This window comes from Sceloporus occidentalis, unplaced genomic scaffold, assembly GCF_023333645.1.
Source record: "Sceloporus occidentalis isolate IW3139 unplaced genomic scaffold, rSceOcc1.0.p SCAF_6, whole genome shotgun sequence".
Classification (NCBI taxonomy): Eukaryota; Metazoa; Chordata; class Lepidosauria; order Squamata; family Phrynosomatidae; genus Sceloporus; species Sceloporus occidentalis.
The window spans coordinates 81,747,625-81,774,353 of NW_028316986.1; the positions used below are offsets into that span (position 1 = coordinate 81,747,625).

At 43.8% G+C, this 26,729-nt stretch overlaps 1 protein-coding gene across 3 annotated transcripts in view; it reads right to left on the reverse strand.

The window, feature by feature from the left end:
* The window catches only part of PLEKHG1 (pleckstrin homology and RhoGEF domain containing G1), a 166,930-nt gene that overhangs the window by 11,856 nt on the left and 128,345 nt on the right, over positions 1–26,729 (reverse strand). For all 3 annotated transcript variants that reach the window (XM_089530196.1, XM_089530197.1, XM_089530198.1), the window contains exons 6-14: positions 25,982–26,028; positions 23,520–23,670; positions 14,677–14,808; positions 12,476–12,658; positions 12,206–12,301; positions 10,462–10,548; positions 5,573–5,606; positions 2,599–2,685; positions 907–945 (exon numbers count right to left, since the gene is read on the reverse strand). In XM_089530196.1, coding sequence (XP_089386322.1) covers positions 907–945; positions 2,599–2,685; positions 5,573–5,606; positions 10,462–10,548; positions 12,206–12,301; positions 12,476–12,658; positions 14,677–14,808; positions 23,520–23,670; positions 25,982–26,028 — 856 coding nt within the window. The remainder of the gene's footprint in view (positions 1–906; positions 946–2,598; positions 2,686–5,572; positions 5,607–10,461; positions 10,549–12,205; positions 12,302–12,475; positions 12,659–14,676; positions 14,809–23,519; positions 23,671–25,981; positions 26,029–26,729) is intronic.

Consider the following 26,729-nt stretch of genomic DNA (forward strand, 5'->3'; position numbering starts at 1 on the left):
CATGTGGCTTTTTTTTTTAAACTGAGGCAGGTAGGTGGAGTAGAAGGCTACTTCATAAATAGGCACAGGTCACCAGTGAATAGGGTTGGGGGAACAAGGCTGACAATCACCCATCTCAAATAACATTAGAGAAAGTCTGGAGAACCTATGGTCATCAAAATGTTAGAAAACACCTACTTCCATGATCGCTTGCCACTTGCCAGGCTGGATGGGACTGTCTGGAACTGGAGTCCAAGATCATCTGACAGACCACAAGGTTTCCCAGCCCTGCACCACCACTATTGTGGTTGTGGTTGTTATTTAATTTAAATCCCATCTTCCCCACCCCACCCCCAGTAACAAAAGTTAAAAACAAATAGTTAAACCTGGAGGGAAAGGGGTTGAGATGGAAACCAACAAGCAGAGAGCATGGAGCATGCAAGGCAGCATAATCCTTTCTGCCTTCAAATAGCAGCATCTTCCTTTGCTTGCTTGCCTCCTATCTCTGCAGGGTATTTTTCTTCTATAGTGTGTAAGACTATTATGAATTATTATTAATATATACTGGCACTGAATTTCCCAATGGTATCTGAGTTCAACAAAATCAATTTTGCAAAGAATATCTAGTTGAGCAGTGCCCCACTAGAGTGTCTCTCTAAAGTCTTTTGGAGAATATATCATAATGACAACTGGCAGACATGACTTGGAACTCATTTTTTAATTTTGCCATTTTATATCACATCCATGACAAATCTGACCAACATTAATCACAACAGAAGTAACATGGCTAGTCACATCTGCTCCCCCCTCCCAATATGGTTTGCTTACAGTGCAATTTTTAGCAATATGTATTTAATATTACACATAAATGTGCCACATGATGTTTTAATTCTTATTGTTAAGTGTTTTGATATTATCTTAACTTACCACTTGATTTTATGATTTTATGTGATCTAGATGAAGGTTCTAAGAGAAAAACAGATGGTTGTTTATTTAGTATATTTATACCCTGTCTGTGGAAACAAAGCTAACAGTAAAAACATAATAAAATCATAATAAAAATCGTAGCATAGGGCTGGCTTGATATTTCAGTTTCTAATCAGAATAAACTAAAATGGACAACTATGAGTAGAGGAAAAATATAGGGAAAAAATGAAAATGATAGATTTGCCCTTCCTGTTAGAAATGGGTAAGAATTTCAGTTCAGTTCATTTTTTTAAAGCATTTTTCCAAATTTGCAAAATTCAAATGTGGCAGAAGGTGACGCTGCCCATCCATGTAAATGAGGGGTTGGAAGATCAGACAACCTCAAGTACCAGCAGCCATAGCCAAGTGCTGGAAGCTTCAGTTCAACAACATCTGGAGGCCATAAAATGCCCTAGTTATTGTGAATAATCTAGCTACAATCAATAGTTGGCACAGAAACAGTGAGTTGAAACACTGAAATCTCTGTAGCAATCCCTTTGTCCCTCCATGAAAAGCCTTGAACTTTGATTCAGAACAGTGTCCAACTGTTAGCACTGAACTGTGTATAATCATGTCAGTGTCAAATAAATAGGATCTGCTGCCTGGTGTGCCAGGCATGTTTCAGACAGAGTGCAAATCATTTTTAAACACCCTCCCAGCAAAATATGGGGGGGAGGGGAGTGTTAAATCTGTTCCTGCCACTGCTGCCATGCATCTCCTCAGAGGGCTTTGGTGCCTCAAAGAGATGAGCAGTGGTGGGGAGGACTCAGGCTTCCACATATCCACAGCTGCTTGTATCCTCAGTGGGCTACAGGACCCCAAAGAGAAGAATAGCAGTGGTAGTGTGGTGGAGGACACAGCCTCCATGGTCTTCCTGCTGCCACTGCTTGTTTCCCAGGGGGCTGAGGTTCCCCAAAGAAACAAGCAGTGGAGGAAGGGGGAGGACTCAGGTTGCCGCAGTATCCTAAACGGATGAGCAGTGATGAGGACTGGAAGTTTGAGTCCTTAATATCTCCACCATAGCTGCTCATTTCCTCAGAGGACTGCGGCATCTCGAAAAGATGAGCAGTAGCAGTGGCAGTGGAGGGGAGGGGTATGTGGAGGACTCAGACCTCCATGTTCCTGCCACCACTGCTGCTCATTTCCTTAGAAGATCACACGGGGTGACACCCCCCCTCCAAGGTGTGGAACCAGTGTGATCCATTCTCCCTGTACCCCTGGTGATGCCCTTGCCTGCTAGGAAACCATGTCTCCAGCTAGTTTTGGCCTGTAATTCCCATAATTCATAGCCAGCACAGCAAAAGGAGGGAGACTACAGTTGCCCCTTGATGTCATTCTGAGGTTTGTTTCCAGGACCCCTGTGGATACAAAGAAAGTGGATGCTCAAGTCCCATTATATACAACAGTGTATAATAATGGTGTGGTATAATTGCATCTTTTATATAAAATGGGAAAAACAATGTTTGCTTGCTTATTTATTTATTTATTTATTTATTTATGAATATCTTCAAGCCATGGCTGGTCTGTGGATGCAGAATCTGTGAATACAGAGGACCAGCTGTATAACAATGTCAGTGGAAAGCATCTGGAGTGCCACATTTGCCTGCCTCTGGTTTATAAACATAACATATAGACAGCAAGATGTTTTATTACCTGACTTTCTTCTCACCCTCTGCTGGGTGATCCCTTCTTTCGATGCTTTCAATTCTCCTTCTTGGGTGTAATGGAATCCTGGGTGATCTGTAAAATAATAAAATAAATAGAAATATTGTATTTAAGTATTACTTGGCACATTAGGACAGTCACTTGGGGAAAGACTTGGGATTTTTGTGTTACATTTCCCAAGGTTTAGACACAGTAAACCAATTACAGAAAACAAAACTCAGACTGTGTCTATATAGATTGGAGCAGGCTTGGTTAGTAATAGCTGAGATCAGCTGAGAACAGATTCAGCTTGCTCTCTCACTATCCCTCAAAGCACTCTTGATTTTTGCTCATGATCTAAACACTAAAAAAATTGGCAGCTGCTTAGAGTACCAAAACTATAAAGATGTCTCTCTCAGCTAAGTAAATGGCCTGCAGACTATTGCCCACAAACTTTTGGAGGAGAGACTCATAGATGACTTAGCAGCATACTGACTGTGTAATATTAAACATGAAATGATAGTAATAGAATATCATGCTCACTTAACATACAGTGGCATATAATTGAGTAACAAGAATTTTGTTCCAGCCTGAGGTTGTCATTCACTCATAGGCAAGGTAAAGCATCATATACATACATGCACGTACGCACACAGTGCGAGTACAAAAAGGAGGAATGAAGGGAGAGGGGAAAAATGTAACAGCACCTTTAAGACTAACTGGTTTTTATTTCTGCATGAGCTTTCATGGATAGAAAACCCCTCCTTTGGGTACAGCACCAAGTGGTATTAAGGCCTCAGCTATAAAGAATATCTATACAGTTGTGGGCATAGGATAGAATGTAATCATGACCTGATTTAAATTATTTGATATGAAACCAGTGGATCTTAAAAGTGCTGCTACCTTCCCCCCCCCCACCACCTTCCTTCCTCCTTTATATGCTGCAAGAGACTAACATGGCTATTTCCTTGAAAACACAGCAAGATGTGGCCCAAAACCATCAATTCAACTCTGTTGGTGCATGCTTTCAAGTAGTTTCCAACTAATGGCTATCCTAAAGCGAGTCTATAATGGGGCTTTCTTGGTAAGTTTTGTTCAGAGGGGGTTTGCCTTTGCCTTTCTCTGAAGCTGAAGAGAGTGTGACTTGCCCAAGGTCACCAAGTCGGTTTCCATGGCTGAGCAGGGATGTGAACCCTGGTCTCCAGAGTCTTAGTCCACCACTCAAACCAATACACCATGCTAGCTCTGTTATTTGGCTTAGTCAGTACCAACTCTGGCTCTGTCCTTATCTTACATTTTTAAAAAAGCTGATTCTTCCTGCCAAGGGATACCTATATAATAAAAATTATCTCTTTCCCTTGCCATACACATCCCTATCACATAATTTTGCTAGTTTCCAATAATGTTAACTAATAGTTATAAAGACTTTTTTAAAAAAAATTGAAGTTCTATTTTACATTAACAACAATGTAGCAGTCATGCTCAGTACTGCATGATGATGTGATTATAAAATAATAGTACTGCAGATCATGTTGACATCATAATAGAACAGTGGTGCAGTGTATCTTTGGAAGATGGAACAGAATAAAAATAAGATCAGGGCAAAATCCATGATGATGATTTTGATAAATAAATAAATAAATAAACACTGCACCCAGTTATTGTTAGTTAACAGCTAGCCTGCTAGCCATAATTTGCATGGTTTCCCAAGGACTATCTTTAGTTACTACAAGTAACTAAACACCGCTTGTGGTAAAGAATGCTTTTTATTCCATTTGGCCTTTTATGATTAATAGTATTTGGTATATTAACAATATTAGTTGTAAGGAATGTTTACATTACCAAATAGAACTAATGCCAACAGCATTAATCATAAATAGACAATGAATCTTGTGTACACAATGGTGGACAAAGAAATTTAGGAAATAGGGCTCAGGTTTCTTTTCTAATGTGTGGGAATGAAATAACCATTCAAAACACACAAATGCAGGATTGTATAAAGCCAATGAACAAAAGTTACCCCCTATGGCAGGTAATGCATTTATAACTTATGTTCTCATATAACTCTAATATGGGCCTTAAGGGTATCACTTTCAGAAAGGCTTTCTTAATAGGTTTAACCTCCTACAATGTTCCAATAAAAGAAGCATCTCATTTGAAATAGGAAAATGCTTATCACTGGCTTGCTTCATGTGTTTACTCCACAAATGCAGTCACCATATTTCTAGGATTTGTACTTGCATAGCTGCTGAGAAAAGTACAGTCTTAAAAATCCAGCTCACTAACAGTCCCTACTTTTTCAGAGTCCTAAGCAAAGAGAATCAAAGCCAAAGGTGCAGACATCCTAAAACCTAATTCAGTTCCGGGGAGAATGGTGACTACAGCTTTCTTACTGTAATAGTTTTGTAGGAACTATTTATCCAAGAGCAACATTGCATGTTTACCCTATGATGAATTTCTTCTGTTCTTCTTTTCATTATTGAACACTGTCATACATATCAATGGTTTTCCCTGTTCGTGAAAAGTTAGATCCCAAATTTCATTGATGCTCTATAACTATGTCTTAAAACCCATGTTTACCAGCTACTAACAAAGACCAAATGAAACAGGGCCAGGAAAAAGTTAATAATCTGAGGCAACTCAAACATTACTATCACAACATTAAAAGCAAAGTTAGCCATGCTGGCCATTAAAAAATTTCAAAGTTGACTGTACAGGTAAATTTATTAGTTTGAATACAAGTGTAAAAACTGTGTTCAGATTTTCAAGATGTTCCTGTCTTTTAATCAGGGAATAAGTTACAACTGACTGAATGCAATGGGATGTATCATGGTTATGTCTACCCCATCACTTTGTCCTTTTTCCCAGGTTGACAGCTAATATTAGTGCATCTTGATGACTAGTACATATTTTCCTCTAATACTATTTGTTCCTCACCTGTAAAAAATTAAAAAGGCAAATTATGTAAATAAACTATACTTACAGATAGCATCCATTTCAAGAATTGCTTGCTTGGCCTAAAAAACAAATATACATTCCTTATACAAAATCCAATAATCTCATGCATATGACCAACTGCAGAATTAAATTTTTCCCTCCAAGCACAACCAGAGATCATATTGTACCTGTATAGGTGTTGTGCATAGTCACCCTATCACATTTTTCTATGAGTTAGGCTCTGAGGTCATCAGAAGAGACCCTTCTCTCAGTCCTACCATCATTGCAAACACATTTGGTGGGAACATGAGAGAAGGCCTTCTCCATGGCTGCCCTTAGATGTGAATTGTTCTAATCCTGTAAATAGCTTAATTTTATTGTAATGCTTTCTTTTTGTATGTTTTTAATTGTATTCATCTTTTAAATTGTGAACTGCTTTTAGTCCCAATTTTTTTTTGGGGGGGGGGAGAAGCAGGAGTTGTTGTTGTTGTTGGTCTTGAAATAAAAATATAGATTAAAATTACTGTGAGGACAATTTGTTATGCAGAAGCAGCAGAGGAGAGATGACGAATATCCATCATCTTATCCACTGATTTTCTTACTTCAGCACACACAGCAGCATTGCTAAGCAAATACAAGACTGATAACCTCCTCTACAGTTTATAACACAGTTTTACTTTAAGTCCTATACCCAGTTCTCCACTGGCAACATTTTGTAAAAGCAGAAACAGGTTTCTAGGCTCTTAGAAATAACCCAGCTTCCTTACCCAGCACTGAAGAAAGGGTTGAATTTCAGGACCTCGAGGGGAGAAATGATGCTTTTTCAGAAGCACTTAAAATTTGTGTATGCAAATTGGGTTGAAATTTCTCTCTCATTAAAGATGAATAGGCTTGTTCTGGTCTGAAATTCTGTGTGCTTACTGTGATGTGCACACAGAGTTGCCAAGAAAGAAAGAAACAGTCTCTCTCTGTTTGCATATAAGAGTATGGATGCTTCCAGTGGTAAACTGGGAAACCCTTACTTTTGCAAGGGTTCTGACCTATCAAAGGAGCACGTTAATGTACAATTTCATTGTTTAGTCTATAACAGTGCTTCTCAGATTACCTGAATTGGTCATCCAGTAATTATTTTTTCTCAACATACCAGGGACCAGCAACTTATTTGTGTCTACTGGCTATAATTATTTCTTTCTTTCCTGGAAACTTACCAGAAACCAGTAGCCAATGGCTTAGGGACTGGTAAAAGTCCAGGGACAACCATTTAGAGTAGTACTGATCTATAGCACAAATGCAGTACCTAGAACATAGATATTGTTACTCCTATCTTCACCCCTGAAGTCCTTAAACCTTACCCCCCCGAAACAGATCCAGGTGTTATCCTAGCCCTCTGGAGCAAATATTTAAAATGCAGAGTGGAAAAAGAAAATCCATGCTCTTTTGCTGTTGCATTGGATTCTGCTATGGGAGCTCCAATAGATACATGAAGCCCTTGAAAAATGTAGCTTTCCCCTGTTGACTAATATTTTGCAGAATATGTATAAAAATATGGAGGGGGAGGGAGAAGGAATTTCAGACCATACATACAGGCATGCCTTGTAACTAGGCAATGCCAAGATAATGTACAAAAAACCAGAATGGCTAAGAGTTGTGGCTCAGCTATCTTCCACTAGGTGTCGCAACAGGACATCTGAAAATTAAGGTCTTAAAATGAAGACTAAGGACTTGAAAAGAATTTAGTATCTACCAATGTGCAGTCAAATTATGGTTCAGCTGAGCTATGTATCTTTTCTTCCCTTCTTCCATGGTAAATTTTTAAAGTATTGTGCAACAACGGCTACCCCAAAAAGCAGTTGCAATGATTTATAAAAGTGCTTTACACACACGCACACACACAATTCTTGATAGAAATATAGAGGGTTGAAATATGAGCAGTAGAACTGAAAAACTGAAGGAGGGTGACCAAAATGATAGGTCTGGAAACCATGCCCTATGAGGAGAGACTAAGGGAGCTGGGTATGTTTAGCATGGAGAAAAGAAGGTTAAGAGGTGGTATGATAGCCCTGTTTAAATGTTTGAAGGGGTACCATACTGAAGCTGGAGCAAGCTTGTTTTCTGCTTCTCCAGAGAATAGGACCTGGAGCAATGAATTCAAACTACAGGAAAAGAGATTCCACCTCAACTTCCTGACAGTAACAGCTGTTCAACAGTGGAACATGCTTTCTGAGTGTGGTTGAGTCTCTTTCTTTGGAGGTTTTAAACAGAGGCTGGATGGCCATCTGTCAGGAGTGCTTTGATTGAGTATTCCTGCATGGCAGGAGGTTGAACTGGATGGCCCTTGAGATCTCTTCCATCTCTATGATTCTATGAAGCCAATGTTGGTGTTTTTAAAAAGCTAACCTTTCTGCACCACTTTAGTCCAGAGATTTGGATACCTCACAGCTATTTTATGGACTTGGTATATATCTATTTGTGCCTACAATGCTAGAATTTATTTTTCTTCTTAGCTCCAGAGTTACAGTCCAACACTCAAATCACTACACCATGCTGGCTCTCACAGAATAAAAATATTCAGAAAGAAACAGTTTAATTATGAATTCATTTAAAAGATCACCCGGTGTAGATGGTGAGACTGTCTGTAAGCAGGAAGCCTGCAGATATGTTCAGATGAAATTGCTGTTGCCATTTTGCAAGGCTGAAAGTATGGCCATGTAGCAGGCAACCATTAAATATAAATGGGAAACAGAAGAATAGCATGTGCATGGGCGGAAGAGATGCTAATGTCCTCCTTGAGGTATAAAAACACTGACATGAAAAAGTGGAAAAACACAATCCTTGTCATTATTACAGAACACTGGTTTAGCATTTAGTGTTCACACGTGTTCACTAGTGTGCTACAAAGCCCCAGGCTTTTTTCAGAACTATGTTGAAGGAATGGCCTGGAGAGGGGTCAATGGTAAGAGCACATGTTTTGCATGTTTTGTTGTTCTTGTGTGCCTTTCAAGTCATTTCTGACTTATGGAGGCCCTAAGGTGAATTTATCACAGGGTTTCCTTGGCAAGTTTCTTCAGAGGGCAGTTGCCATTGCCATCCTCTAAGGCTGAGAGAGTGTGACTTGCCCAAGGTCACCCAATAGGTTTCCATGGCTGAGCTGTATTTCAAATCCTGGTTTCCAGAGTCATTGTCCAACACTCAAACTACTACACTATACTGGTTCTCATTTTGCATGAAGATAGACTCATATTCAATTCCCAGCACCTCCAGTTATGAGGGGTATTGTAAAGTAATAATTATCACCCAGAAGTTATTATGGTATATTGATGAATTTTTGTCAGTGTCATTACCGAACCCTAAGTACATGATGTTGAGAAAATCAGCTCATTGTGTCCTTTATTTTTGTTACAGGTTGTGCCAGAAGTGACTAAAGTGTAAAATGGAGAAGACTGAGGCTTGCAGTGTGATAAAGTTCCTGCATTTGAAGGGAAATAGGGCCTGACAAATTCATTATGAGATGATGGTAGTTTATGGAAAATGATTGCCCATCTTTTGACACTATTGTGAGGTGGAAAAGGAGTGTCCAAACTGGTCACATGTCCCCCACAGACGAGCCAAGACATGGAAGAAAATCATTGATGGACAATGCGGCCACAGTGAAGCAAATGGAGTGCTGAATCCTGGAAGACAGATGAGCAACCATCCAAATGATCATGAATGAAACTGGTCTAAGTTATGGTAGTGTGTGGAAAATTATTCATGATGAACTGCACCTGTCTAAAGTATCTGCACATTGGGTTCCATGTTTACTAACCCCTTTCCAGGAACAAACAAGGTATGACCTTTCAAGACAGACGTTGACATTGTTGGAATGGGATGAAGAGGATTTTTTTGGTTGTCTGGTAACCATGGATGAATCTTGGCTCTATCAGTATGATCCAGAGACCAAAACCATGAGCATGGAGTGGAAGCATGCCAATTCTCCTCCCCCCAAAAAGGCAAAGGTGTAAAAGTCAGCAGAGAAGGCCATATTCTCAGTTTTTTGGGACTATCGTGGAGTCATTCTCACATATTACCTTGCAAAAAAAAGGACAAACCATCACTGGCACATACTACAGCTATCTTCTGGACAAGTTGCAAGATGCTCTAAAAAGGAAACGTCGCGGTATGCTCTCCAGAGGAATTTGTCTCCTAGCTGACAATTCACCAACTCACTCATCTCAAACTGCAGTTAACAAAGCACGTGGCTTTAAGATTTTGCAGCATTTGCCTTATTTACCCAACCTCGCACCAAATGACTTTTTCTTGTTCTCAGAAATGAAAAATCCATTGCAGGTTCACCAATTTGACAACACAAATGACATCATTCATGAAATGAAAGAGTGATTTAAGGCACAATCTGCAGACTTCTACAATAACTGTATTCAAAGGGTCAAAAAATGCTGGGGAAAATGTAAATCTGGATGGTGACTACGTAAAGTTAACAACTACAAATCAAAACAAACTTTCTGTCAAATTTTAAAGGTGATAATTAAAACTTTATGATACCCCCTCGTATGTGTGGAAAAGAGTACTGTCTGAAACTCTGGAGAGTTACTGCTTGTCATTGTACACAGAGCTAAGCTAGGACTAGTTGAGAGGAGTTGCCTTCCTCTCCTCTTATGACAATTTACTTGCCAGTGTAAGTATTTCAAGAGCTTTTTATGTTTTGCTCTCCATACAGACAAACTAGACTGTGGGAATAATCTCTGAAAACCTGGAAGGCAAGGCTAGTTCCAAGAAAAGCTTTGATTCAACTGAACATATCTATGTTCTGTTTGTCATTATGTGGCTCCCAGATGCAACAGTCAGAAAAGAGGAAAAGTGAAAAGTAGAGAGAGGAAAGGAAGGAATGAGACTGTGAACAAGAGCACACTAAAAGGGTTTTTTTTTTAGTTGCTTTACCTTAGCTGGGATTTTGGCAGGGTGGTTTTCCAGGATTAATCTCTTCAAATGAAGAATCCAAATGCGCTTCTCTTGCTGGGATTTAGCCTGTTGCAAGATTATAAAAACACACAAAACATTAGAAAAGAAAAAGTAGTTGTAGGCCTTGTTTGCACCACAGAGACAAAAGTTTGACACTGGTTTAACTCACATGGTTCAATCTATGGAATTCTAGGATTTGTAGTTTTGTAAGATATTTAGCCTTTTCTGTCACAGAAACTACAAATTCCAGAATCCCATTGGATGGGACTATGGTAATTAAACTGCATTATTTCTGCAGTGCAGATGCAGCCATAGTTAGAATTAGAAGAAATATAAAGAGAAGGAACACTGGAAAAGAAATCTGGCAATACTGAGAAGAATCTGATTTCCCATGGAAAAACTGGAGCTTCCCTTTCAAAAGGGTCAGACCCCCCCCCCCCCACAGCACCCCTTTTAAAATATTTATTTCTGGATACTATTCTTCGCTTATTGTTTTTTAAATACCTTTACTGTTTTTCTGCTATCAAAGGGGCCTTTCAAGGTAATTCACAACACTTTAATATAGTTCACAAAACTGTAACAATCTAAAGTACTACTAACAGAAAAAGGATTGGGCAACAAATTCAGTTACCAAAGCTTATAACAATGTGTTTGTGTTTGCATTTTATGTTTCGTAGCTTTCTAGACAAAGCAGCCCCTTTTTTCCCTTCCTGTCACCGCAATCATCTTCTTCCTTTGTAGATATGTAATTAGAGTGGACTGTTACTTCCACATAACCAATACAGCATGCTCTATAAGACATGGGAATCATTTGATTGAAAGGTGAAGTATAGCTCTTCAAATTAACTCACTAGCGAATATTCCTTAATAAATCTGCTTGCCGATTACATTCAGCTCCATGAAATAAAATGTATGAATTCCTTCCAGTCAGCAGCAGGCAAAGTTTATTACACAAAACACAGTGAGAAAGCAGAGTCATATTTGAATATTTAATTATTCAACCACAGAAGCCTCTAAAAAGATAATATGAAATACTGTCTTAATGTGTAATTGAAAAACCACCCATTTTCCAAACATCCCTCAAGGTCCTAATCCTGTACTTTCCACCACACCCATTCAATTAATCATTTGATACTCTAGACTCCAATATGATAGTACTAAATTAACCTGTTTCCTGTCTTAATCCCCCTCTAAAATTTGGCATTCAAAGGATGAACTAATATCAGAACTAGGATGCATTATTCAGATTGAAGTGAAATAATGGATTTTCCACTGATCAAACTCAGCTGCAGGCAAAAGAACATCTTTCCAAATCCATTAAAAATATTTGTCTAATCCTCAAGGGACAAGGGGAAAAGCTCACTCTTCTTAAAAAGCCAGTTCTCACTGGATTATTACATTAATTTAGGACAGCTATTTTTCTCCAGTAGATGGGGGGAGGGGGTTGTAATAGGGAGAACCTTGGATCATGCGTAGAGTTTGGGGTGCTACATTTGTAGACTACAACTCCCTATAGCTAGCGGTTAATGAGAGTTGTAGTCTAAAGGGGTAATTTTCCCAGGCTCTGGAAACAGGCACCCATTTTCCTACACAAAACCTGGAAATAGTCTGCTAATGAAGTGTTGCACACTGCAGTCATAACTCCTGCAATACATATAATCAGAAGTATATACCCTAATGTCATGCTCCAGAATGTATCTGCTGAATTATGCCCTTTAAATACCTGAACAGTATGCTGTATCTTGGGATTTTTGTAGTGGAAAACACTAAAGCTAAGTGGTTCCTTTGGTATCACTTCCACGAGCATGAGATTGCCACACTGCAAAAGAAAGAAAGGCTTATTAGTCAGAGGGTGATTGTTAAGGAAAATGTGACAAATTTATTAAAAATTATTTATATTATGAGCACTAAAAATATCTCATTTCTTCTCCTTTGCAGCACACAGACTGCTTATTCTCTTAGACTGCCCCCCAATAAATACAACTAGACATACCAAGATATGAGCTTTGTAGGCAAACATTTCTTCCCTCTTCTTAGTAATAAGCAGCAGTTTGTCAAAGAGGAACAAAGTGCGCTCATTTTTGGCTCTCTGGATGCGGAATGTTCCTTCTAAAACCAGCTCTCCATAACTAGCAAGGTCTGGTCCTTTCCAGTTAGTCAGTAAGCTTTGTATCTCCTGGAAGAGAGGGACAAGGTCAGGAAGGGTGTAATGAACAACACAAAAGTTGCTTCTGAATGTTTTTAAACAGCACGGATTATGTAAACTCAGGCCATGCTACTGAGTTTGTTCTACAGCTGAGTATGTAGGGGGGAAGCATTCTGTCTACATGAATAGCAATTACACATTTTGCTCAGTATGGTTTAAATCCAACTGCTAGTCCCAACTGGAGGAGACCCATTAAATCAATGGGATTTACAGGTATGTAAACTTTACAGTAATCGATCCAAAGGACGGCAGGCGGGCTCACCCGCCCAGCCGCGTTGCCACGGGGAGGCTGCGCCTTGCCACTGTTGTGTGTGTGCCTCGGAGCGCCCCAGCATGCCTTGCTGGGCGTCCGAGGCCGGCTGAGCCAGTTGGGAGGGGCAGGAAGGAGCTTTGGTGGGGAGAGGCCTCTCTACCCTGAGAGGGCCTCTCTATGGTTGCTCCTTCCTGTCCTCCAGGCTCCTGATTGGTGCAGCCTGGAGGGGAAGGAGCAACCTCTTCCTGGCCCTTCCCCCTTGCTAGGCCTTTATAGGCCGCACGGCCCAATGTTAGGGGCCATTTTGCTCAGCTACCCTCCCTTCCTCCCTCGGGTTGGTGTTGCTTGTCACAACTTTGGGTGGAGCATAGGCCATGATCTGGAGTGAGTGCTCTCCAGGGCTGCGGAGCACTGGAGCGGGAGTCCTTGTGGACAGGGGTATGCTGAGGGCATACATTGTGGCCATTGCGGGGGCCATAACGTTTGGCGTTGCCCGATGACTAGGGGCTATCGAGATATACATCCAGATGGCTGGTTATGGCATACCATGGCCCCTAGGTCATCCCGATGTTCGGCCGAGGGTGACCGTTGCTGTCATCGAACAACCGGGGTGTTGTCTGATTGTCCAGATCATGACCTTATGCTATGGGCCAACCCTATACGATTGCTGTTGTTGTTAATGTTGCCATTTTAATAATGTTGTGGCCTTTCCTCCAAGACAAGTTTCTGTGGTTTATTTCGGCAGCACCCCTCCTAGGCAATAGGTCTGTTCCAGTTGTGACTATTAATAGGATTTAGGTCTAGATGTTACAGCATAAAGTTTTTTGCCTTGTGATGCACCAAATTAAATGTATTTTTAATAAACTGAGCCTAAGCTGAATTATGTCTGATTGAGGGAGTGCAGAGAGGACCAGTCTTGATGTAGCATCTCTATAGTTGCCCACATCTGATGATGAGCCATCCAGAGCCACCCTTCCTCTTATCAGGTTCATATCCCTATCCCTTTTATTGTATGGGTTTTTCTCTGTCACCTTAAATCCCACCAGTTATGTTGAATAACTGATGCAAGAAGGAACTATGTAACATCAACAGCTTTGTGAAAGGTGAATACAGTAAGCTTAGCATATATAAACCCAAGCCAGAGAAAGTGAAAAGCATGCCACAATGTCATGAAAAAAATTCTTCCTAGCCTTGTAAAGTAGGTGACCAACTGACATCTAGAGAGACCCTAAATACAGAGGAGGGGTGTGAGGGAGCCCATCCTTGGCATCCAGTGCAATAAGAAACTGGACCATATGGCACAAGGCTATTTAAGGCCCACTGAAAATCATGATAGAGCCTCCTCCCCTCACAGGACACCCTAATCTTGTTAGATTAAAGATCTTTCGAGAAGAGCCTCCATCCTTGCAAATCTTTCAATTGCTCTCTATTGCAGCCACCACAAGACCAAGGCAACTCTTCCACTGCCTGATTGAGCAAGATGTGCAGCCCAGGTAAGCCCACATGGCAGGAGACCTCGCTGCTACATTTATCTCTTGGCTAAGGGGGTGGAACGTACATCCCTTGGGAAAGTAAATTTTGTGATCAATATACACAAAGGTTAAATTCAGTTCACGCTGAATCATTTGAAATGCTGTTGTGCAGTACATATACAAGAAAAGAACTGATAGAGCGATAAAAGATTCATGACTTGGGAAGTTGGCGTTTTGTTTTGTTTTTTTGTCTGTATGCTCACCTGCAGTCGGATAGCATGTTCATGTTTCCTCTTCATGTCATTAATATGCCATGCTACTCTCTGCATTGTATCTATGGCATCTAAAACTACATCATAGCCTTCAGTGTCCTTGTCAAGATGGTTTTCTATCTCCTAATAAAGGAGAGAATAAAAGCAAAATAACCCCACATTAAGCAAGAAGATCATAATTAATAATCTGATCCTGAGCCCATTTCCAGATGCAGCCCATCTTTTTGGGGTCTCTAGATCAAAGTTTACAAAGTTACAAAATACTGTACTGTGAATGTGTGCACCTACACAAACCTGCTCCAATAACACAGATCTCTTTCTGCCCCAGTATGTGTGAGGTTCTCCTTCAGCCCCACCATTCTCATATCCAACCAGTGCACTGCATCTTTCTCTCTCTCTCTCTCTCTCTCTCTCTCTCTGTGTGCGTGTGTGTGTGTGTGTTCTTTCTCCTTATTTCTCTCAGTCTCCTGATCTTCAAGGGCTTGATTTTTTTTTTTTTTTTGTTATACTCAGATATCCTATACATGTACACTTTATCCCAAAGCATGGTTCCTATTAGAATGTGCAATGAAATCTGCTGTTGGAATTGGCTGGACTGAAGCTATAGGAAACACTACACAGGATACACTGCATACTACTGTCACCTAGACAGTAAACGTTTCAAATGATTAGAAAGGTCTTATAATTAACTCTTTGGTTAGCATCAAAAGTCATTTGAATGCCATATCACATCCTCTAGAATCAGTGACTAAAGTAGGCAAGACAAGATTATGTCAACTTCTTATGACAAACATGCAGAACTTGTGATCTAACCAAATTAATACAGCCCAATAGTCATGTTTTGGACCATGGCTTTTGGGTCACTGTCACCACTTAGAAATATCCTTTTGGATATGGTAAACAATAGATAAACTAGAAAGACACACTACATAGATTGGACAGAATAGATAGATACTATGACATTTAAGTATTTCACAGTCCTTGGCAGGCAGTAAAACAAGGAGGATTACTGAACTTTTTGTTGTAAGGCATGTCTTAAAGCTGGGATGGAAAAACAAACGTTGGTTACTCACCGTGACACGTTAGTTTCCAGCAGACGAGGGTCCTGGCATCCTGTAATCTGGGTTATGTACCTCCCATTTGCTCCTGTAGGCAGGGACAAAAGAAGACCGGCCCCTATAAAGGGAGGGACTAACCCCTCTGGGCCTCAGTCAAATGACAAGCCAAGCGAAGCAGGATAAAATAAACTGACCTTTAATAGGCAAACATAAGGAACAAATTAAAACCAACTTGGTAAGGGCCATCCCGTGAGATCGGTCCCAAAGGATTATGGCAACAAGTAAAAACAACCAGCAACAAACCAGCAAACCAGAAGGAGGAGGAAGGGTCAGGCAAACAGGTCGCGCTGAGCCGCAGGGCACCGAGGGTGGGCAGGATGCCAGGACCCTCGTCTGCTGGAAACTAACGTGTCATGGTGAGTAACCAACGTTTGTTTTCCCAGCAGAGAGGGTCCTGTCCTCCTGTAATCTGGGATTTACAAAAGCCCTCGCCCCTAGGGAGGGACGGTGCCTAATCGGAACCTGCGGAATCAGCGACCACCTGCTGGAGGACCCTTCTACCAAAAGCCGCCTCGGCGGACTGAAACACGTCTAACTTGTAGTGCCTCACAAAGGTAGAGGAGGACTTCCAAGTAGCTGCCCTACAGATCTCTGCAAGCGGTGCATTGGTGAATAGGGCGGCCGAAGTAGACGCACTCCTGGTGGAGTGTGCCAAAATGCCATCCGGGGGGGGAGAGACCTAACGACCTATAAGCCTCAACGATACAAGTCTTGATCCACCTGCTCAGGGTGGACACCGAGACCTTTCGCCCAGAAGAGCCTTGATGGAAGGAGACAAACAAGGCCTCGGAGGATCTAAAAGGCTCTGTTCTTTTAAGATAGACCTTCAGGGCCCTGCGCACGTCCAGCGTGTGCCAACGTTTTTCTATGTCCTTCTGGGGTTTTGGACAAAAGGAAGGCAGCAGGATGTCCTGAGAGACGTGGAAGGACGAATTGACTTTTGGAAGGAAGGTGGGGTCCGGGCGCAGGCACACCAAATCAGGCCTAAAGATGCACAAGTCTTTGCGGACTGACAGAGCCCCCAGTTCCGACACCCGTCTGGCCGACGTGATCACTGTCAGGAAGATGACTTTTAAGGCCAGGTATCTCAAAGGAACTTTGCGGATCGGTTCAAACGGCTCAACTGTCAGGGCCTTTAGGACTGTATGAAGGTTCCAGGTTGGAAAACGATGACGCGTAGGAGGAGCCCTGTTAGCGAGGCCCCTCAGAAGTCTCCTAACATGGGGGTGTGATGACATGGCTGTTGACTTTTTGTGAGGTAGCACCGAAGTGATGGCCGCCACCTGTCTCTTTATTGTGTTGGGTCTGAATCCTTTTTTAATGCCGTCCTGAAGGAACTGAAGTAGGACCGGGACCGAGAAGTTGAGAAAGTTGACACGCTTCAGCTTGCACCACCTCTTGAAAGATCTGAAGGTAGCCTCATAGATGCGGTTGGTAGATGGTCGTCTAGAGGCCAGGATGGAGTCTATGACCTCTGAAGAATATCCACACCGAATCAGCATGAGGCGTTCAGCCTCCAGGCGTGAAGGTTCAGCCACTGGGGGTCGGGATGGAAGATCTGACCCTGACTCAGGAGGTCTCGGCGGTGAGGTAGGGTTAAGCCGGCCGACGCCATAGTCTGAACCTCGGAGAACCATGGGCGTCTGGGCCACGCTCGTGCCACCAGTATCACCTCGATTTTCTCCCTCCTGATCTTGGCCAACAGCCTGGGCAGCAGAGGCAGTGGTGGGAAGGCATACGCCAGTTCGTCTGGCCACTTTAGGTTGAGAGCGTCCACCGCCTCGGCTCCTTCCGTCTGGAAGCGCGACACGAACCTGGGCAACTTGGAGTTTATCGGGGAGGCGAACATGTCTATCTGCGGCTGGCCTAGCCGGCGTGATATCAGATGGAACACCTCAGGATGGAGTTCCCACTCGCCCTGGTCGACATCCGTCCGGCTCAGCCAATCTGCTACCGTGTTGAGCTCGCCCTGAAGGTGTTCCGCCCAGAGGAATAGGAGACGTGATTCGGTCATCAGATCTTTTGACCTTGTGCCGCCCTCACGGTTGATGTGAGCCTTTGTTGTCGTGTTGTCCGTCCTGACCAGGACTGACCTGTTGAGGATTGACTGGCGGAAGGACTGTAGGGCCAACCTCACTGCCCTCAGCTCCAGCCTGTTGATGGACATGGCCTGTTCTTCGAGGGACCATTTCCCCTGCGCCATCTGGTGTCCGCAGTGGGCTCCCCAACCTCTCAGGCTCGCATCAGTGGTGATCTGGACTGTCTCCTGGCTCCAGATCAGCCGTCCCCTGAGGATCGCCAGTGATCTCCACCACTGGAGGGAGTCGCACACCTGAGAGGTCACTGTGATCATGATGTTGGACTTGGTGGCTATGGCCTCCTGGTGAGGTAAGAGCAGCCATTGGAGGGGCCTTGAGTGGAATCTGGCCCACGGCACGCAGTCCCTTGCTGCTATCATGAGGCCCTGCAGGTGGGCCAACAGGGAAATCCTGGCCTTGGGGGTGGCCAGGGCCTGATCGACTGTCCTGAGGATGGCCTGGACCCTCTCCGGAGTGAGAGAGATGATGCCCTTTGAGGTGTCGAGCCAAGCCCCTAAGTGATGGATCTGGTGAGCTGGCACCGTGGAACTCTTGTCGAGGTTCACTAGGAACCCGTGGTCTTGTAGCGAGCGGAGAATCTGGCGGACATCCGATCGTCCCTGTTGAAGTGTAGGGGACCTTATCAGGAGGTCGTCGAGGTAAGGGTAGACATGTAGGCCCTGTGTCCTCCAGTGAGACACCAGGGCAACGAGGACCTTGGTAAACACCCTTGGAGCTGACGCCAGGCCGAAAGGCAAGGCCCTGTATTGGTAGTGATGGTTGTCGTAAGCGAACCTGAGGTAGCGTCGATGACTGGGATGAACAGGGATGTGGAAATAGGCGTCGCGCAAGTCCAGTGACGAGAGAAAGTCTCTGGGCTGAAGGGCCTCTAGAATCGAGCTGAGGGTCTCCATTCGGAACTTTTTGTAGGCTACGTTGGAATTTAAACACTTTAAGTTTAGGATAGTCCTCCATTTGCCATTCTTCTTTGGGACCAAGAAGAAAGTGGAGTAGCAGCCTGTGAACCATTGTGAGGTCGCCACCTCCTCTATGGCCCCCAAACGGAGCAACTCCCTGATGGCTTCTAGCAGGAGAGCATGTTTGGCTGAGTTCTTTGACTTTGGGGATGGGATGAATCTGTCTCGTGGACGCCAGCAAAACTCTATCCGGTATCCCGATCGCAGGGTGTCCAGCACCCACTGGTCTTGAGTGGACTGTTCCCAGACCGACACAAAGTCTCTCAGCCGGCCTCCCACTGGAGGCGCCCCGTCATTGTTGTTGTTGTTTGCGGGGTCCTCTGCTGGCTCCGGACTGGCCTCTCTGGTGGAAGGGGGGCCGGGACTGCCTGGGCTGTTGTCTGTTGTCACCTCAGCGCTGTCCGAATGGTCTGGCGTCCCTGGGCTGGGAGGAGGAGGAGGGGGAAGAGGAGGGGAAAGGTCTGGAGGGGCGAAAAAACTGCTTTCTAGACCTAGGCCTGGCCCTGTTGTCCGCCTTGCGACCCCCCGGTAAAGTTTTCTTTTTATCTTTGTCCTCCACCAGGACCTGGTCAAGTGACTCTCCGAATAATTTAGTCCCAAGGAAGGGAGTGAAGGCCAAATTGTGCTTTGACTTCGCATCCCCATTCCAGTTTTTTAACCACAGCTGGCGGCTCACGGTGACCGCCGCTGCCTGGGCCCTGGCGCAGTATTGGACTGAGTCTAAGGTTGCGTTGGCCGTGTAGGCCGAGGCCAGGGCAATCTTGTTGAGGCCCTGTTTGAGGTGTGGTTTATGGGGGGGCACCTCTTGGAGGAGCTCCCTCGCCCAAGCCAGGGAGGCTCTGGCCACAACGGACGCTGCCACTGCCGCCCTGATTGCTACAGACATAGCCTCATGGGCTTTTTTGAGGGCTGTCTCTGCTTTTTTGTCCTCTGGGATTTTGAGGGTGTCCTCCCCGTCCTTGCAGAAGACGGCGGAAGACACAAGGGCGGACACAGGGGCATCCACGACCGGGATCTGGAGTTTTTCCATCACCGAAGAGGGAAAACTATAAAGCTTTTTGATGGAGTTGGGCAAAGGGCCCGATGTGGCCGGTCTGTTCCATTCAGCCCTGATGACCTCCATGAGGTTAGCCGGGCACGGGATCTCAGCCAACACCGGGGTGGGCACAGGGAACAGTCCCTCCCACCATAGGCAACTCAGAGTCCTGGGGAGGCTTGGCCTCCGCTGAGGGGGCAATGGCCAGGGTCTTTAGGGTCTTACCTAGCAGTCTTGGGAAGTCTTCGGACCTGAAAAGGCGCGCTGAGGTCACCGGGGGCTCAGTCTCCTGAGCCTCCTCCTCACCCGAAAGTTCGCCCTCTTCAAAACCATTCCTGTCTTCGGCTTCATCTTCCGCGTCCCCATCCAGGTCGGAGAGGACTGGGTTGGCCTGAGGGAGGCGGCGGGGTGCCCGTCTGTGCCTTTTGTGGGGGGGCTTGCCCCTGGCCTCTACCTCAGAGTCGGAGAAGGAGACCTCATCATCTTCTCTGGGCCGCTTGTGGGCGGCAGGGCCTGCATCCCCCTGGAGTGCAGGGAGAATTTGGGCAGCATCGCGGCTGTGGCGGGGGGGGAGAGGGAGGGAGCGGATTGGACGCTCCCAAGATGGCGCCTCCCAGGGTCACCACTAAAATGGCGGCCCCCAGTGACCTCTTCAAGATGGCCGCCGGCCCCCACGTGGCCAAGATGGCGGCGCCCATCGGGCCGCCCAAGATGGCGGCCCCCATCAGGCCATGCTGGCACACGCGCTCCTCCCAGGTGCGCCGGGGCCGCGGAGGAGAGAGCCGCTCCAGCGGCTAGGTCGAGCTGGGGCTCGGCTTGTGGGGCGCCGGGGCCTTCGGCCAGGCGCTGGGGGAGCTGCCGGCCGGCCCCCAGGACGGAGGGCCCTGTAAGTAGGCCCGAGAGGACCGCGGGCGGGAAAGGGAGGGAGGCCAGGGAGAGGCCAGCGCCCAGGGCTGCCCGCAGGTGGGCACTCTCCGCAGCGGCAGAGGCTCCGAACTGGTCCCTGGCCAGCAGGGACTCAGAGGAGGGGGAGGCTGCAGCAGCCCCTAAAAGGTGGGGCAGGGACGCGGGGCCGGGGGGGTCCCCAGTCTGTCCTCCAGGAGGGAGGCTACCCACCCCCAGGAGGCTCGCGGCTTCTCGGGCGAATATGGCCCTCACAAACTCTCCAAGCTCCCGGACCGCGCTCGCCTCATGGAGGCTGGAGGTCGACGGGGCCTCTTCCAGGCCTTGGGGACCACAATGGCCCGGGCGGAAGGAGGGGGCCTGCTCAGAGCCCCCCGAGACCGAAGTCCCAGAAAGCAGGGCCCCATGCTCAACCTCTATCGCCGGCTCCCCTGGGGAGGCCGGCAGACCCTGCACTGGGGAAGCCCTTCCCAGGGGAGGCCCTTCACCCGTGAACTTGGGGTCCTCTGCCATAGCCCACCACCGAGAGGAGGGAGAAGGCAGGGAAGAGGGAGCAGGGAGGAGGAGAAGGAAAAAACTGACCGCTTCGGCGAAAAGGAAGGAACGACTTCGCTGGCTGAAGGAGTTGACCTGCTCGGAGCGTAGGCAGGAACAAGACTGAGGCCTAGAGGGGTTAGTCCCTCCCTTTATAGGGGCCGGTCTTCTTTTGTCCCTGCCTACAGGAGCAAATGGGAGGTACATAACCCAGATTACAGGAGGACAGGACCCTCTCTGCTGGGAAACATGTGGTTATCCCAATGCTGGCCAGTACAACACTGGGTGACCTTGGACAAGTCACATGCTCTCAGCCTCAGAGGAAGGCAATAGCAAACCTCTGAACAAATCCTACCAATAAAACCTTGTAACAGTTTTATGGTCTTAGGGTCACCTTAAGTTGGAAATGACCTGAAGGCACATCAACAACAAACTCTACATATAAAGGATGAAAACTGAGGCTTATCTCTGACAGAAGGTAGACAGGGGAAAGCTGTAATAGAAACAAGACAGTCAGTTAATGGAGAACACTGGGTAGAGTTTTGGGGAGCTGTGAATGATTAAATGGTTCAGAGGTTTATCCTTCCACCCCGAGGCCTTGCCATTCAACAACAGAACAAAACACAGATTAACATGGAAATCAGAGTCACACAGTATAGACAGACAGACAGACAGACAGACAGACAGATAGCTATCCCACTTTCTTTCATGCCAGCATTCTCTGACAATGCCAGCCACAGATACTGGTGAAACGTCACAAATAAACGCTTCTAGAACATGGTCACATAGCCTGAAAAACCCACATAAAACTATCGATGCTGGCCATGAAAGCCTTTGACTTCACAGTTCAGGGGTTGTTTGATCTAATTATGCATTAATAAACTTCTACTTGTTTATTTCTTTTTTTACAACTGTGTCTAGCTGTTCCTGTTTTGATAGAGGGTCTGGTCATACATACCACAGAAAAACACCCACTGGTCCAAATGGGAGTCACCTTGAGGACCAAGTACCTGATCCAGGGAGGGATCTTCATGGAAAGAGGTGAAATTAATGACAGGAGCCTAAGGGTTTGGAACTACGGGGCCAACTTGGAGAAGGGATCCATCACAAAAGACAAAAGCAACAGTGAAAGAGAAGAAAGTTGGAAAACAAAGAGGAGAAGAAAGGTAATCCTTGCAGGCAACATCAATAAGGAAAACTATCTGGTACACCTCTCAATGTTTTAGAGTGCAGGTGAGAGAACTGCATTATCAGAATTTCTTGTACACAGAATAAGTAAAAGCTAAAATTCCTTCTACCAAAACTGCAAAAAGGAATTTTAGCTTTTACTTATTCTGTGTACAAGAAATTCTGATAATGCAGTTCTCTCACCTGCACTCTAAAACATTGAGGGGTGTACCAGATAGTTTTCCTTATTGATGTTTCCTGCAAGTATTCCCTTTCTTGTCCAAATATATCAATAGATGATTTTTGTCCAAATATATCAATAGACTTTTAAAAAAAGGAGAGAGTATATTTCCAAGGATTAACAGAAACTCCTATTGTCCAAGCCACTGTATTCCCATCACCATGTATGGATGTTAGAGCTGGACAGTGAAAAAAAGCTGACAGAAGAAAATCAACATTTGATAGGTGTTCTGGAGAAAAATACTGAGAATACCATAGACTTCCATAAAGACAATCAAAAGAGCTCTAGATCAGATCAAGCCTGATATTTCCCTGGAGGCAAAGATGACTAAACTGAGGCTGTTGTACTTTGGTCACAACATGGGAAGATTGGAGTCAGTAGGAAAAAAGGGTCAAACTATACATTGCATTATTGATGCTGGGAAAGGGGGAGGGGAGGGCATAGCAATTCTTCTGATCTGAATAGTTGTCTGTTCTCAGTTTCTGCTAAATACTCCTTCCTTTCTGGTTGCTACTCTAAACAAAAAGTTGATTTTGCAGTCAACAGGACCTCTAGGGGTGAACAAACTTGGATTGGAAGAAGACTTTTCAGTAGGAAGCCAGGTGCAGGATTCCTGATCTTCACATTTTGTATCAGGTCTCCAAAGGTGTTTAGTGGATAAATGGCCAGTTTATACAATTTTGAAAAAAATAACAACAAACATGTAATTTGACCCCTACTGTCTAGAGCTGTACAATGCAAGCAAACATCCAAAGAAGAGGTACTTAAATGCCAACATACATGTAAAAGCAGGTGATACTTGAGTATTCTCTGGACAGGTTTTAAGAGATAGGATCCTAAGGGTAGAGAATGCTGTAAAGCCTCTTGTCTTTCTCTGAAAAACTTGGCCAGGGACTTGTTCCTCATGCATTCTGTTAGTACAGACACTGACCTGTGAATAATATAAGCACAATCACTGTGTAATCATACTTTAAATATACAGAAAATTACAGCTTCAAATGCACAGCACTGACCATACTGAGTATCTCCATAAGACCACTTCAAGCACGTGCAAGATTCTTACAAGTATTGCTTTTGGCAACTGTACAATCTACAAATTGTAATTACTGACTTTGCCTATGGTTTAAAGATGCTGTCCTTCATCACAGTTCTTTCTGCTTGAAGATCCTTTGAGAAAGAAAGGTGTCTTGCCACTAGAGTTTGCACTTTAGAAACAGCAGAGAGTGCTACTGTATCAAAGATATCATGACATCATAGAACAGGAGAAAAGCATGTACAAATTATTGATGCCCCAGAAGAGGCCCAGAGTCTATGTTGCGCGTATCCTTTGCCTTTGGGGTAGAGCAGCCCCTATTTCCAGTGAGAGAGCAGGAAGAGTAGGCACTAGCTGTGCTCACAACAGAATGCAGTGTTTGGTATGCAGCAAAATGACCTCAAATTATATACCAAATGCTGTAGAGGTCGGTAAGTTTTGAGTGTCACTAGTACCCAGGCTTTTTGCTCTCAATGCTGCAGGGCCAAGGCAAGAAGTGAGTAGTACATGAGGGAGGCAGATATAAAGACTGCTTCAAATTTTGTGAGAGGAGAGCCTCTCACAAGAGTTTTGGGCTCCTAAGAGACCTCTAGTCTTATGGCAGCCTAAAACTGTCATAAGAGGCTGGATTTATATATCATTTGAGGTTGTATTTATAAAGGCTTGGTTCACATACACCAGTTAGTCTTGAGCTACCTTGGCAATAGTCTGTTTTGCTGTTTGAAAAATTAGTCAACACTAGCTGGGTATAGAGTGCCAGAATGAAAACTGGAGAGGGCTCCTGTACCTTTTACAAATGTGTAGAAGATGGAATTTCAGCACATATTGGTTGTCACACAACCAAGTATCAAATTATACCGGCTTAAATTCCTTATTTTACATAACCATTAAATGCAGTGGCATCCCTAGGTAATTCATGGTGTCACCCCCACACACATTGACTTCTTCCCATACCACATCATACAAAATCCTTAGTAATGTTTTTGTACTAATGTTAGTCATAAATCATAATTCCAATATATCACTGGATGTAATGGTAATAGTTGAGAAATAAACAACTATCAAAATTAAAAATATACCATTAAATTACAACATCATACACACAGCCTAAACGCATATACATGTACATAGTTTTGTGTGATTAAAGTGAAAATTGGGAAGATATTATGTTTTTAAAGAAAAAGAAAAATGTTAAATTAAATTTAAAAAATATATATTTTAAAAAATTAAAATTTTATTTAAAAAAAAAACCTGGGGCCTCTCCTTTCTCCTTCCACTGGGACTTCGCCCCATTCTCACTGGCCTGTTACAGACTGCCAAAATAAAGCTGCTTCGGGTCTCTTTGGAGGTATGCTATTTAAATGATGCATGTACCCTAAGAATCCGGAAGCTACACCAAAGCTGCACTCCAGTGCTTAGGAATGGAGTATGGCTTTGGCACAACCTCCGGACTCTTAGGACCCATGCATCATTTAAATAGCATACCTCCAAAGAGACCCGAAGCAGCTTTATTTTGGCAGTCTGTAACAGGCCACTATCTCTTCAATTTTAATTCAGACATAGGCAAATGCCACTGCCCATTTCTGCCAAAAGGCAGATTTTTTGGGAGCAGTGATGTCACCCCCTCCTTAGGGTATAACTGAGGGAAGATCTGAAACACACTCCCTAGTGATGCCCCTGGGGACAGGAGCCCTGACAAGTTTTCACCCTGGCAACAAATCCATTCTTGGCAGGCCTGCCCCCACCTTACTCCAAATAAATACTTCTACCTCGTAGGCAAAACAGAGAAACCTTACAAAATGGCTGGCTGGATATGTAGGCTTCACAGTCCTATGTACTGTATGAGTAGCCTAACAACATGAAATACCTAGTATATTATTTTTAAGAACTCAAACTTCTCCTTCATGATATGTATTATGCTGCAGTGCACATTCTCAGCATTCAGTAGTTACCCCATGAACTGGAAAATCAAGTATTATTCTATTTTCAAATGAAGTCATTAGTCTGCAATAAATGTAATATCTTACTTGATGTTTCATACAGGCACCATTCAGAGAAGCATGAATCCTCTTTTCTACTTTCTTTCTTGTTACTTGCCTTTCTTAATCATAATATCATATATTTTTGACTGAATGCTAATTTTTATAGTCATATTTCAATGTACTTATCAGCTTTCAAAAGAACACATAAAAAAATAAAACACTCCTACCTTGGATAATTGGTACAATACTGTGTGTATATGTGGAAATCTTCACTCTGTATAAGATCAGGAGGGAAAAGGTTCATTTAGTATATTGGTTTTATCACAACACTGTAGAAATTTTTGAAATCATCCCTTATATAGAAACCGCCTTGCAAAGAACTCAACATTACTTGCCATCATTTTTACAGCTTCACTTCCATCCATCCAAAAATACCAATATATGACAAGTTTTTCTACCCATTCATGTACAGACAAAACTTAGTTACCATAAGTGTGTAACAGTGCTATTTAGAAATCTTTTTCTGAAAATAGACTCACATTACTGTCATTTAATTCACTGTGAAATATCACCCATAAACCTAATTGCCAGTCCCAAGTAGTGCGGACCTATTGATCCAATATAATTTATATAGGATCTCTTACCATTCAGCAATTGATTCAATAAGTCTACTCTATTTGGGACTAGGAATTGTACTTAGGTTTTATTGTTTATTTCTTCATCTTTCTCAAAAATAGGAAATTATATTTTTCTTTCCACAATGTACAGATTTCTGATTAGCCAACAAGAAAGCAACAATTCAGGGCAAAACTACAGTAAGTAGAGTGCAAAGCTGAGAATAGTTTATCTTTTATCAAACAGGCATGGTTTTAATTTCAGTGTCGAGCAGCTACATTTTTATACTGCCTACCTTCTGAAGCAAGTTAACAAAATAAAACCAAAACTCAAGAATGTAACAGTAACATTATAATAGTA